Source organism: Camelina sativa, chromosome 5 (assembly GCF_030686135.1).
Source record: "Camelina sativa cultivar CO46 ecotype springtype chromosome 5, ASM3068613v1".
NCBI lineage: Eukaryota > Viridiplantae > Streptophyta > Magnoliopsida > Brassicales > Brassicaceae > Camelina > Camelina sativa.
Genome location: NC_141884.1, coordinates 33,139,168 through 33,153,047, shown reverse-complemented (window position 1 = coordinate 33,153,047; position 13,880 = coordinate 33,139,168). Strand labels below are relative to the sequence as shown.

Genomic DNA, 13,880 nt, shown 5'->3' with positions numbered 1-13,880 from the left:
CAGTTCATTGTTTTTCATAGTTCTAAGTCGATTTGTACCGAAAGTCTGCCCAGCTCTCATTTTACAAACGTATTCTTCTAATTTTTGTTTCTAGCCCCAACAACTTGGCGCCGCCTGTGGGGACTTAGGTCTTTCTATTCTCAAAAATCGACTGCTTTGAACTCCAGCGAAATGGATCCATCCACCGCTAACACAATCATCTCAGAGACTGCTCCACCAGCGGCAGTCCACGGATCCACCTCCATTAGTGCACCTTCCCAGGGTGCACCCGCGTCAGCCCAGTCCGATAACGAGGTTACAGATCTAGTCAGACCCGGGACAGGCTCATCACTTGACGACAGTCAAGCACCAAACCAAAGTATTTTGGGAGGTTCGGGTCTCACTCATCACAGACCCGCCCAAACTCAGAATCTCGGTAGTACAGACCCAGGGGTTACCGTCGGGGTTGTTCCCACGGCCCCCGCGATCTTGACAGGAAACAGAAATCAGTCCCGAGTATGGACTCGTTCAGAGAATAACGGAACGAACCGACCCGGACAGCACCATGCGCCGGTGGTCTCCTCCGGGACCCCCGTCAGCAACGATCTGTCCGAGATTCGCGGAATGCTCGCCGTTCTGATCGATAAGACCCAAAGTCAAGATGCGACAAATCGGGCCCTCATGAACAGAATCGAGCGGCATGAACAAGAGCTCGCTTCTCGCGCAAATCTCGGACCCTATCGGGATTCCGCGTACTCTTCGGGAACAGCTTTAACCAATCCCACGGAAAGAGCGCTTCCCCGGACTCGTCTCGACTTTGAGGCGGTCCACGTTACCCCGCCCGGGATCAGAACGTTACCCGTTTTCGCGCCGTCAGAGAGCAACGGAGCTCCGAGCTCGTCAGTTTTAAATGGTAACGCAAGCTCGCGACGTGACGAGCATCCCCCATCCGGGGACGTCGGGTCAGCAGGGCAGGTCCTCCGCACCTCGGGGGCTCTGGAGGGCTCCTCGGTGAGACTGGATCCAGTCCCGACAGGAGAACTCAGAAATGGGGCGTCACGTGGAATAACGACCGAGGATCTCGGTCTTCCGGACCTCCGAGTAGCGGCGCATTCAGCACGCAGTTCCTAACCGAGTACATGAATAAGGCAAGCGCCGAGATGGCCCAAATCCGCTCTAAGGTGCCCCTGGCAACAAGCACAGCCCCAGACATCGATCGCGTGATCGCCGAAACAAGGCGTACCCCGTTCACAGACCGAATCGCGAAGGTTCACCTTCGTGACGTGGGCAAGCTCCGCCTTCCCGAATACGCGGGCATAACGGACCCGGGAGCGGACCTCCGAGCTTTCAGATTAGCCATAACAAAAGCTTATCTCACCAACGACGAGTGTGAAGCCGGCTACTGCCGTTACTTCGCCGAGAACCTGGTGGGACCGGCGTTGGAATGGTTCGCCTCTTTGGAATCCAACTCCATTGACAGCTTCGATCAGCTCGCCTCGGCATTTTTGAAGCAGTATTCAGTCTTTTTCCAAGCTAAGGTGACCGAATCAGACCTTTGGCTTCTCGTCCAAGAAAAAGACGAACCGCTCCGCGATTACATCAATCGCTTCAAGTCAACCAAAGCCAGGATAACCAACCTAAACGACGAGGTTGCCCTGGCAGCCCTTCGGCATGGCTTATGGTACACCTCGAAATTCCGCGAAGAGCTCACTGTTCGACAACCCCCGTCGCTCGACGACGCACTCCATAGGTCGATTAATTTCGCCCGAGCAGAAGAGGAGCGGGCCGCTCTGGCCGAGATCCATAAGTCATCAAAAGCACCGTACAATCCTCCCAAAAAGACTCTCCGGAAGGAGCCGTTTGAGTCTGGTTTGCATGCTTTTGCGGTTGACTCCGCACCCAAAGCAAAAAACCCGAACTTCGATCCCGAGAAATTCTGCAAGTATCACAAAATACGCCAACACTCGACTAAAGAGTGCAGAACCGTGGGACGTCTCCTCGCGCGGAAGCACGAAGCGGGAGAGCTCGGCGAAATCGACCTCGAAAAAGAGGGAGAAAGGGCGAGAGAAGCCAACGCCACTACCAAAGAAGCCGCAGCTAAGCGCGAAAGGACCGACGAGGCCGAGGGATCTTCCCCCCCTCCAGCCCTAAAGAAACGCATTGACCTGGTGTTCAAAGGACTCTCTCTTTGCCGTACCTCCCCCGGCTCGGTATTTACCCCGCTTCCGGCTCCCCGGAGGCTCGCGAGCTTCCGCCCGTTCATCTCCCGATGTTTCAAAGAGTCAAATCCGACTCATAGAGTCGACTTCATCACGGGAGGATCCTCCTTATGTCGTAACTCAGTTAATTCGATCAAGGCCTACCAACGTAGGGTCGATAGTTACCATCGTGAACGGAAACCCCGCTCGGACCCGGACTACGAGATTACGTTTTGGGAAAGCGAAACTGCGGACCTGGATAAACCCCACGACGACGCTCTAATCGTAAGGCTAGACGTCGGGGGATGCGAGCTCTCCAGAATAATGATCGACACCGGGAGCTCCGTCGATCTCTTGTTCTACGATGCTTTTAGGCGGATGGGTTATCCTGATTCCGAGCTAAAAGGGGCCAAAACCTCGCTCACCGGGTTCGCCGGCGACACGACCTTAGCTAAGGGCACCATTTCCCTCATAGTGGAAGCCTGTGGGGTACGACGTCTCGTCGACTTCGTGTTCGTCGATCGTCCCGCCCCCTTCAACACTATCCTCGGCAGACCTTGGTTGTATGGGATGAAGGCGGTCCCGTCAACGTACCACCAATGTGAGAAGTTCCCGTCACGGGGCGGAATTGCCACCATCTACGGTAGCCAACGAACCTCAAGACAGTGTTACAGAAGCGGCTACGATCTGATCAAAAAATCCGACCAATAGCAATTAATGATCGCTGACGAGCTGGAATCAAGACAGCTCGTTAAGCGCACAGATCCCGCCTCGCGCGGACCCGTAATGACCAAGGTCGATCAGGTCCCAATCATGGAAGGGCACCCGGAACGATGCGTTGGAATCGGGGCCGATCTCAAACCTAGTACAAGGAACGACCTGATCCAGTTTCTGGGTCGGAATCACAACACCTTCGCCTGGTCCTCATCGGACATGAAAGGAATCGACATTAGCGTGACTTCTCACCAACTCAACGTCGACCCCACCTACAAACCCATAAAACAGAAGCGTCGTAAGCTCGGCCCTGAAAGGGCGAAAGCAGTGAACGACGAGGTGGATTGACTATTGAAAATAGGGTCTATCCGCGAGGTCCAGTACGCCGAGTGGCTAGCCAACCCCGTAGTGGTCAAAAAGAAAAACGGGAAATGGCGGATCTGCATTGACTTCAAAGATCTCAACAAAGCCTGTCTGAAGGACAATTATCCGCTTCTTCATATCGATCGACTGGTCGAGGCAACCGCCGGACACGAGACTCTCTCCTTTATGGACGCCTTCTCGGGGTATAATCAAATTTTGATGGACCCCGCCGACCAGGAAAAGACCGCGTTCATCACGGACCGAGGCACCTATTGCTACAAAGTAATGCCTTTCGGACTTAAAAACGCAGGAGCAACCTACCTGAGGTTAGTCAACAAGATGTTCGCCGAGCATCTTGGAAAAACCATGGAAGTTTACATCGACGATATGGTCGTCAAGTTAACGCGCGAGCAGGATCATATTCCTCAGCTCGAAGAATGCTTCAAAATACTAAACCTGTATGGAATGAAGCTCAACCCGACCAAGTGCACGTTCGGTGTCGCGTCGGGAGAATTCCTTGGGTATCTGGTCACAGAACGTGGGATCGAAGCGAATCCAAAACAAATTGCGACCTTCCTCGAAATGCCTTCGCCAAGGACAACTCGGGAGGTCCAGAGGTTAACAGGGCGGATAGCCGCCCTGAACAGATTCATTGCGCGATCTACAGACCGTTGCCTCCCATTCTACCAGTTGCTTAAGGGCAATCGGAAATTCGAGTGGGACGACAAGTGTGAAGAGGCATTCCAAGAATTAAAAAAGTACCTCACTGAACCCCCTGTCCTGTCGAAGCCTGCGGATGGGGAACACCTCTTCCTCTATATCGCCGTATCCGACTCCGCGGTAAGCGGGGTATTGGTACGAGAGCACGAGGGGGAACAGAAACCCGTCTATTACGTCAGCAAGACCCTTGTTAACGCTGAAATGCGATACCACGCTATGGAAAAGCTGGCACTAGCAGTCGTGATGTCGGCTCGCAAACTGCGCCCTTATTTCCAGTCGCACACGATCGTAGTGATGACGTCCCAACCCATTCGGACCATCCTTCACAGTCCTAGCCAGTCCGGCAGGTTAGCCAAATGGGCCATAGAACTCAGCGAATACGATATCGAATACCGGCCACGCACCTGCGCCAAGGCGCAAGTCCTCGTCGATTTCGTCATCGAACTCGCCACGACCAACGAAAATACCGGGAACGCCTTCGAGAGATGGTCGCTATATGCGGACGGAGCATCGTCCAGACAGGGGTGCGGAATCGGAATCCGACTCATATCCCCGACCAACGAAATAATGGAACAGTCCTTCCGACTCGGGTTCGTAGCCTCGAACAACGAGGCTGAGTACGAGGCCCTAATAGCCGGACTCCGGCTGGCATTAGGTGTGGGAGTCAAAGAGCTTGCTGCATTCAGCGACTCGCAGCTCGTAACCGGTCAGTTCCATGGAAGCTACGACTCGAATTGTGAGCGGATGGACGCTTATCTCCAAGTCGTTCGATCAATGGTCGAGCAGTTCTCAACGTTCGAACTCACCAAAATTCCCCGGGGAAAGAATTCAGCCGCCGACGCCCTCGCCGTGCTGGCTTCCACCTCCGACCCTTCGGTCAAACGAATCATACCCGTCGAGGGAATAGATCAACCAAGTATCTCTATCCCAGTTAAGGCTCAGAGCATTAACCAGGTCCAGGCCGGATCCGGTCCCCACTCGGGAGAACCTGAACAAGTACCTGATCGGGACGACGAGCTCTTGGACGATCTTATCTCATAAGACGAGCAAGAAGCGGAACCCGAAACGGACTGGCGAGTCCTAATTCGTGATTATATCACAAGTGGGACCGCACCAAAGGATCGATGGCAAGCGCGTAAGCTCAAAGCTCAGAGCGCGCGGTTCTGTATCATCGGCGAGGAGTTATACAAGCGGTGTATCTCCGGACCATACCTCAGGTGCGTGCACGGGGACGAAACCCTTAGCATCATGAGGGACGTCCACTGGCCCTCAGAATCAAACGGCAAGGATACTTTTGGCCAACCATGCTCGCGGACTGCGACCAGCACGCTAGAAAGTGTGATCCCTGCCAACGACACGCACCTCTGATCAATCAGCCCGCTGAGCTAATGAGCTCGCTCTCCGCTCCTTACCCCTTCATGCGGTGGTCGATGGATGCCAGACCCCTCGAACAGTCGGGAAAACAACGCGTTACTAACCTACTGGTTGTGACCGATTACTTTACTAAATGGATCGTGGCCGAATCCTACCAGTCCATCACGGGTGAACACGTAAAGGATTTTCTCTGGAAAAACGTGGTGTGTCGACACGGAATCCCCTACGAGATCGTAACTGATAACGGGACGAACTTGGTGTCTGCTGTGGTCCAAACGTTTTGCGACACATGGGGTATACGACTAACCCCGTCTACCCCCCGGTACCCCCAAGGAAACGGGCAGGCCGAAGCAGCCAACAAATTGATCCTGCACAGCCTCAAGCGCCGTCTGAGCGCCGCGAAGTCAGGCTGGGACGCTCAGCTCCCCGGAGAATTGTGGGCCACCCGAACTACGCCGCGTGGCAGCACGGGCGAGACCGCGTTCTCCTTAGCCTACGGAATTGAGGCCGTAATACCGGCGGAAGCGCTGCGCGATCACCTCGACGTCATCGACGAGAAGAGAGAACAAGCCTACGTGCGAGTTCAAAATTACCAGAATGCCATCGCTCGCTTCTATAACTCGAAGATCCGACCTCGGCGTTTCGCCGTCGGGGACCGAGTACTCCGTCGAATGTTCAATCACAGAAAAGAAAAGAACGCCGGCAAAATGGGAACCAAATGGGAAGGACCTTTCCGTATCACCGAGGTCGTTCGCAATGGCGTATATCACCTCGTAGACGAGAGCAACGGTAAAGCCGAGCTCCGGCCTTGGAACGTCATGAGCCTCAAAAAATACTTCTAAGAGGTATCCATAATAATCGAACTACGACCTGGCTTGATCCCCTTACGGGGTACGTAGGCAGCTCAATATCCTGAGCGCAGCCACCTTCCCAACTCGATCCGCTCCGCAAAATCTTTCCAAATAAAACGCGAATTTTACCATGACCTGGTGCACCGTTACCAAATATACCAAATCAACATACAATAACTCTTTCTAACGGCGCGACGAAATTGCCTACAAATAAACGTACCTACGACACCAAACAGCACATGCGAATTTCGCACTGTCTTGCAACCGTTTCAAGCTTTTTCGAACACTTCATCAAAAACAAAAAAAAAAACAACAAGGTCAACACAGCTCTAGCTAACAGTCCGCACCCCACGACCTCACGTGAAAGCAAATAAGATTTCACTACCCAATTTGGAAAACCTCAAAGGACTTCATCCCCAAATAGCAAATTTTTAGTGAATTCTACGGAGTTCACAAATTAAGTGCTCGGGGAACATTTCCCGCTGTCCGTAAGCCGGCCTAGGAGAGTTCCGTATACCCCGAGTACATATTAGAACTCACGCGTTTCGACCCGAAACAGTTAACAAAGACAATATGAAAAGAACAAGGGTTTAAATGCCTCCCCAGGCAGTTGATTCCAAAAAACGAAAAGAAATAAAGTCTTGGGTTAAAACCCCCCGGGCAAGTCATAACAAAAGATTTAAAAGCCCTTTCGGGCAAATAACGCAAGTTCAAAACGATAAATAAAATAAAGACACCATAACTCAAACGTCTTCTTCCCCGGTCCCAGCCTCCGGATCCTTCGCGGCACTCGCGTTGCTCCCATGCTCGTCCAGACCGCGCGGGACCCCGGTTCCGGCATCAACCTCCATGGGCGCGACCGAGTCTTCCGAGATCTGAGGAAGGTCCAATTTGCTCACCGAAAAGTCCGAAACCGCCAAGGAGTTGGACCTAACCGCAAGGACCGCCCGCTGCGTCTCAAGAACTTGCACCTCCTCCGCAATTGATGTCCTCCCCTCGTCGATCTGCTTGATCAAAAGAAGGTTGGACTCGATCTCTGCGAGATCGCTCTCGACCGCGGTCTGCTCTTTCTTCCTCTCCCACTTGCTCTTCACTGAATCCAGCACCGCCCGGTAGTCTTGGGACATCCGCTCCTTGGCCTCACGAACAGCTCGACGAGTCGCCTCCGCATGTTTCTGGTCGATACCCTCGGCTTTCTCCTTCAGCCATCGGTTCTCCGTTTTCAAGAAATCCCGGTCCGTTGCCGCCATCGTATGAGCATCCTGGGCGGAAGTAAGGTCAGCTTCAACGGAAAGGAGCTTATCCTGAATACTCCTCAAGGACGTTAGCTCGTCCTCTAGGCTCGCAACCTTGCCATCTGCAGCTCCCTCTCTCTCTTAAGCAGCCTTGAGAGCCGTCGTCAGCTCATGAACCACCCGCGTTGTGTTCTCAAGCTCAGCAGCCTGCGGGGTATCCTTAAGCCTCCGCTCATAAAGCGCGATCAGCTTGTTGTCAACAGCAACGGACTGTAAACGGATCAAAAGAAAACAGAAATAAACATACTACGCCCAGCAGGGAAAGAAACGAGTAAAGGTAAGAGCAAAGAAGGAACGGTACCTTCGCATGGGCCGCCATCGCCTCGATGTATGCTTCTCTCTCGACGAGATCCTTCACGAGCGGGACCTGGCAGTTAGCCGTCTTTAGGTGACGGAAAAGGGTCACCATTCCCAGGTGGTCCTCTACCGCCGGGGAGTCCCGGGAGTGAGCAAACCTCCAATGAAAAGGGCGGCTCGACGATGACCCGTTTCCAGAGAGAGCCGGCTCTCCAGCTGGAGCCTCCGGGTTACCACCCGCGGGGTAGCCTCCACGGCTTTCGCGGCTCCTCGTCTCAGGGACTCGGGGATTGTCCGTGCGAGCCCTTTTTGGCATCGGAGACGGCTCGCCATGAGTCGACTGCGAACTGACGAGCATGACCTCCTTAGCCGGACCAGAAGGACCGGTTGGGATCACGGGGGCTTGGTTCACCTCCTCGCTAACTACCCGAGACGGTGCGGGCTGAGTGGCTCGAAGAGCATTGGCCAGCGCGGCATCAACATCGCCGGCTCGGACCCTTCAGGGTTGCTGCGATTGCTCGCTGAGTTCACGGAGTGACGGCTTCCTAACCATGGTGCGTAGTGGGGTTGAGGTCGAAGAAGAACTTAATTCTGGTTACGAGCAGCACAAAAATGAACAGGGGGTGAGCGATCCCCTACGTGCATGACTTTTGCGCATAAAGGACTAAGTAAAAAAAAAAAAAAAAAAAAGCCATTACCTCTGCGAGCGGGGGAGTTGTCTGCTCTTTCGCTCCTCGCTTGGTTAGCAGGAAGCAGCGGGACCGGAGCTGTAGTGTTTCGGACTAACGGGGCGTTGAGGGCTGCTATGATACGAGCTCGCGTGAATGAGTTCCACCGGACCTCGCCTGCTCGTAGCCTCTCAATTAGTTCTCGGGTCGCCGGTATTTTCGGAGGTTCTTCTGAATCTGCCATGCAACAAAAAAAAGGGGCAAAACAGTTAGTACGACAAATAAACGCCGTAATCTTGGCGGCAACGAATGATAACTAGAAACTAAGGGGTCATTCTGACCAACGCATGCGGCCCATTGGGTGGGGAGACGAGCAAAGTCGTAGTCCCCCACCGCTGCCGGAGTAACCCGGAAGTAAAAATATTTTTCCCGCCACCGGTTGTCCTTCCCCGGAAGCGCCTGAATTATTTCCGGGCTGCGGCGGCGACAGGTGTAGAATGTCCCGGAAAACCCGGAGTTATGTTTGATAAGGTACAACCGGAGGATGTCGTCGACCCCGAGTTCAAATCCAAGTTCGCGACCTCGAACGTATACCCCCATGACGTGCCGAACAAAGTTCGGACACATCTGGGGAAACGCCATTCGAAGGCGTTGGAGGATCCAAAAGATAATCCTCGGGATAGGGAACACGAGCCCACACTTTTCGAAATACACAGTGTACGCGCAGCAGAAACCCGGCGGAACGGTCTCCGGAGAAAACGGATCGTCGGAACGGAGTATCATCTCCACGTTTGGAGGAACTCCGTGCTTCTGACGGAGATCGGCGAGGTGCTTGGCCGATGTAATCGGCGGGATATGGTTTCCCTAGAGTTCAAGTGGAGCCATGATGGTATGAGTTTTTAAAATTGTGAAATCAACTAACCTAAACGAGCGAGATCGGACTGAACGATAAACGCGAAATAGTAGAGCTAGCAAACCTAGAAATCAAAACTTAGAAATAACTGAGCAGAGGAGAGAAGGTTAAGAAAATTACCTTGAAGTAGTGGATGAGTGCGCGGTTATGACGAGACGTGTGATTTATGACTTATAGGTCATAATTGACGTCGTTCTTTGTAATCCCACGAATCTCTCTCTCCTATAATCTAAACCGTTCAAACCTTTCGGCTCCACCGTTGGATCTTAGGAGAGAGGGGTAATCATCACGAAGATCTCGGAAGCCGAGATTCATTGAGCCTTCCCCGAGGAAGATCGCGAAACCGAAACGACATGAAAGATTCTCTGGATATTCGCCTTTCAACCCTCCAAAAATAGGTTAAAAGGCTGGGGGGAAATTGTTGGTGTTGGGTTTCGACGATCATAAGGCCCACCAAATAAGCCCATTAGGGCGTACGCGCAGGCCAGGAAAAGAGGCCCAGTAAGGGCCCATGGAGGAAAACCCGAGCAGGAGGATGAAGTCAACCTGGAGAAGAAATCGGGATTGGGGAGCCGAGATTGCAGCGAGACGTTCAGGAAGGGTTTCGAGGAATTTTAGTTTAAATAGCAGATGAATGTGAAGGACACAACACATGTAATCAAGCTCAGAGCGAATCAATAGAAAAAGTGAATACAAAAGTCCAGTTCGTTGTTTTTCATAGTTCTAAGTCGATTTGTACCGAAAGTCTGCCCAGATCTCATTTTACAAACTTATTCTTCTAATTGTTGTTTCTAGCCCCAACAGTAACCGTTAATGATACGTAAATTTAATACTGTTTTTGTTTTATAGAAGTAAATCCCAAGAGACACACAACTAACACAAGTAAAGTATTTAAAACATCAGATCGAATAATTAAAAAAACTTGTCACACTTCCTACTCACGCAATCTTTCACGCGTCTTTAAACCGCGTTAAAACGTCACTTCACCATCAAACCCTATTTATAACAAACCAATACCTAAACTTCTCACAATTTCTCTACTTTCTCAAAATCTCTCTACCTTCACTTTTAAACAATATGTCAAAGAACGGTTCAAGAAACTGCTTAGGTTCAATGGAAGACATCAAGAAAGTTTTCCAACGCTTCGACAAGAATAACGATGGGAAAATTTCTATTGATGAGCTTAAAGACGTGATCGGAGCTCTCTCCCCCAATGCTTCTCAAGAAGAAACCAAATCTATGATGAAAGAGTTCGATCTTGACGGTAATGGATACATAGATTTGGATGAGTTCGTTGCACTCTTCCAAGTAAAACAAGAAGACGGTGAAGACAACAATAGTGAGATCAGGGATTTGAAAGAAGCTTTTGATTTGTATGATTTGGATCGTCACGGACGGATCTCGGCTAATGAGTTACACTCGGTTATGAAGAATCTTGGTGAGAAGTGTTCGATTCAAGATTGTAAGAGGATGATTAGTAAAGTTGATTCTGATGGTGATGGTTGTGTTGATTTTGATGAGTTTAAGAAGATGATGACTAATGGTGGAGCTTGAAGTTAAATCTTTTTTTATTTATGTTTGTAAATATGGAATTTCATAATTTCTTTAATCTAATATTTCTTAGGAAGTAGGTTACTCAGAAGTTTTATTTTATCGATTAAATTTAGAAGAATCTCTATGTTGCTTTTTTTTTTTAATAATGGCTCTGACCTAATGTTAGGAAAGTGTTGCTAATTAACAGTAGTTTTTTTCTTTTATTAAAAGAGAGGGTACTATAATATAAGCTTTTATTTGATAATTATTAATGTGGTTGGTTTATAAAGTTGGGTTGATTCATGTGCATCTTGTGTGGATGGGTTTAGATACTTCATGGTAATGGCACCATGTGAACTTAACCGCATCTCCTTATATCTCGCTGGTGCATTAATAGCAGATTATATTATCTTCATGTTATTCGTAAATTCGTAATATACCCTAATAAAAAAAAATTAGTGTTTAATTTTTCAGTTAATATTCGAATGGCATAAGATTAAGATATTTACTTAAGGTAAATAACTAAAGATCTGGTGTCGATTCTGTTCGAGATCCATACCATTTGGTGTCGATTAGTTTTTTAGAAATCCACCATCTATAGATATAATCCATAGGGATATATATATATATATATATATATATACTAGATGAGGACCCGCCCGATGTGCGGGTTTTAAGTTTTATAAATTAAATTAAATTTTATAAATTTTATTTTTGTTATAATACACTGATTTATATTCATTTACAAATCTTTTATGTATGTTACTATTAAAACTGTATTTTTTACACCTAAATATACTCTGTGTTACAATATATTCTTTATCACCATCTAGAATATCTATATGAATACATTAAGCCAACTATTTTACTTTCATTTCTGCATAGTTTTTTAATTACTAAAATTGTTGGCTCAAAAAACATTTTGAATAAAAAGTATATTATATAATATACTAATCAATGATATATCATCAAAATAATTTATGACCGCCATGGAGAAAACCTCAGCTCCGTCCTCATCCCTTATGGAGAGAACCTTGCGTGCAACCTCCTCCACCATGGAGAGAACCTTGGCTCCGCCTTCCTCCCTTGGGGAGATAACCTTGTGTCCAACTTTCTCCACCATAGAGTGAAACTGGCTGTGTCGTCCTTCTATGTGTAGAGAACATGTTCACGTCTTTTTGCTATCTCAAAATGGCTTGCTCCGACAACCATAGAAAGTAAAAACCTTTTTCTAACATCACAATATGTTTTGATAGTAACTACTGTTAAATTTCCCAATGTATTCGTGATAGTAACTATGCAGAAGTGAAAGTAAAATAGTTGGATTAATGTGTTTATATATTACATAATATAGTAATCAATGATATATCATCACAATAATGTATGACCGCCATGGAGAAAATCTCGGCTCCACCCTCATCCCTTATGGAGAGAACATTGCGTCCAACCTGCTCCACCATGGAGAGAACCTTGGCTCTGCCTTCCTCCCTTGGGAAATAACCTTGCGTCCAACCTCCTCCACCTCCCTCTCTTAGGGAGATAACCTTGTGTCCAATCTTTTTCACCATAGAGACAACCTCGGCTCTGCCCTCCTCCTGTGTGGAGAAAAAATATTCACGTCTTTTTGCTATCTCAAAATGGCTTGCTCTGACAACCATTGAAAGTAAAAAAAATTTTCTAACGTTACAATATGTTTTGATAGTAACTACTGTTAAATTTTCCAATGTATTCTTGGAAATGCCTTTGAAACACCATGATGTAGTCTCTGTCTCTGTAACGCCTAAACCGCCACCTTGCTTAGTGAGCCCATGTCCACTCTCAGTCTATGGCCCACCTTCCTAAGTGGACCCTACATCTATTCTCGGCATTTGGACCCACCCATATTTGATGGCAAGTTTGTTACGTCTGGGAGGCTTTAAAAACTTGTTTACCGACCCTACAAATCAACAAATGATCTTTTCCTGTGTTTTGTCCTCACTCGCACAGTTCCGACAATCACTTCCAAGAAGGTCACCGATCATGAAGTTCTCTCAGGACCCTTGACCAAAAATAAGTGCATTTTGGTGACATATGTGGTCATATCAATTCTTTTAAACCTTTCCGCAAACCAGGGTATCAGAGTCTTTGAGATCCTATGGATCTATCAACAACGATTTATGTTTTTCCAATCTATCTATCTATGTTTGTTGTAAGCTTGTATTTGATTAACTTATTTTATCCATCCATTAGCTTGATGAGCTTCTACTCGTTATCTCCATTTGGGATTGAGTGAAAATAATGGTAACAATTATGTTTGCAAAAAAAGAAAAAAAAAAGAAGGGTTTATGACCAACCAATCAAGGTTGAGAAATTAGAAAAAAATTAATTTGGCATAACTAAAGAAACAATTAAAATTATAAGCATGGTAATATATCCCAAAAAATTCAAAGATGAAAATATAAATTAAATAAAACAATCTAAAAATACTAAAATAAATTTTAAAATACAATATTAGGAAAAGAAGACGCATATATTAATCTTTTTTTAGGTCACCATATTATTCTTACCTATTCCCAACTGGAAAAGGAGAAAGTAGGAGAAAATTTGGTTTAAGAACATAAGAAAATTTTACCTTTCCATTTTTAAAAATTACCCAATTTAAACAAAGTTGAAAGCAATGTTTTTGAACACATTATTTAAATATGAGATGATTTATGTTTATATAGAAGTGAGTATTTACAAAATTTAGAATTAATAATTAATTGTATATTTTCTTTAATCTTTTTCTATACTTTTTGTAGAATCAATAACTTAAAAATTAAAATAAGTAAATAATATTATAATTTCGAATTTTATAATTATTTTTAAAAATTGTATTTTTTATAAATTCTGTAAGTTTTGATAATTATCTTTTTATATTATTAATATTTTTTAAAACAAAATATTTTATTTTTGTTATAATCAAATTCATCTTATTAAATATTAATTTTTACACA

General features: G+C 47.2%; 3 protein-coding genes and 1 long non-coding RNA gene across 4 annotated transcripts; 2 read left to right on the top strand and 2 right to left on the bottom strand.

Annotated features, from left to right (window-relative positions):
- The first annotated feature begins 1,139 nt into the window (after positions 1-1,139).
- Positions 1,140-2,888, top strand: LOC147944663 (uncharacterized). Its single transcript, XM_087512674.1, has one exon. It carries the CDS (start codon positions 1,140-1,142, stop codon positions 2,886-2,888), a length of 1,749 nt encoding a protein of 582 aa, XP_087368800.1.
- Positions 2,889-7,575: 4,687 nt separating this feature from the next.
- On the bottom strand, positions 7,576-9,242 carry LOC109132911 (uncharacterized). Its single transcript, XM_019245374.2, has 4 exons — positions 8,801-9,242; positions 8,579-8,696; positions 7,796-8,288; positions 7,576-7,704 (listed from the first exon to the last, which is right to left on the bottom strand). Exons 1-4 carry the CDS (start codon positions 9,240-9,242, stop codon positions 7,576-7,578), a joined length of 1,182 nt encoding a protein of 393 aa, XP_019100919.2.
- A 1,137-nt stretch (positions 9,243-10,379) lies between these two features.
- LOC104787561 (putative calcium-binding protein CML23) lies at positions 10,380-11,170 on the top strand. Its single transcript, XM_010513162.2, has one exon. It carries the CDS (start codon positions 10,450-10,452, stop codon positions 10,924-10,926), a length of 477 nt encoding a protein of 158 aa, XP_010511464.2. The 5' UTR covers positions 10,380-10,449; the 3' UTR covers positions 10,927-11,170.
- A 1,041-nt stretch (positions 11,171-12,211) lies between these two features.
- LOC147944662 (uncharacterized) lies at positions 12,212-13,563 on the bottom strand. The gene is made up of 2 exons (XR_015598138.1): positions 13,517-13,563; positions 12,212-12,500 (listed from the first exon to the last, which is right to left on the bottom strand). It is a non-coding gene; the product is annotated as an uncharacterized LOC147944662 (long non-coding RNA).
- Between the last annotated feature and the right edge of the window lie 317 nt (positions 13,564-13,880).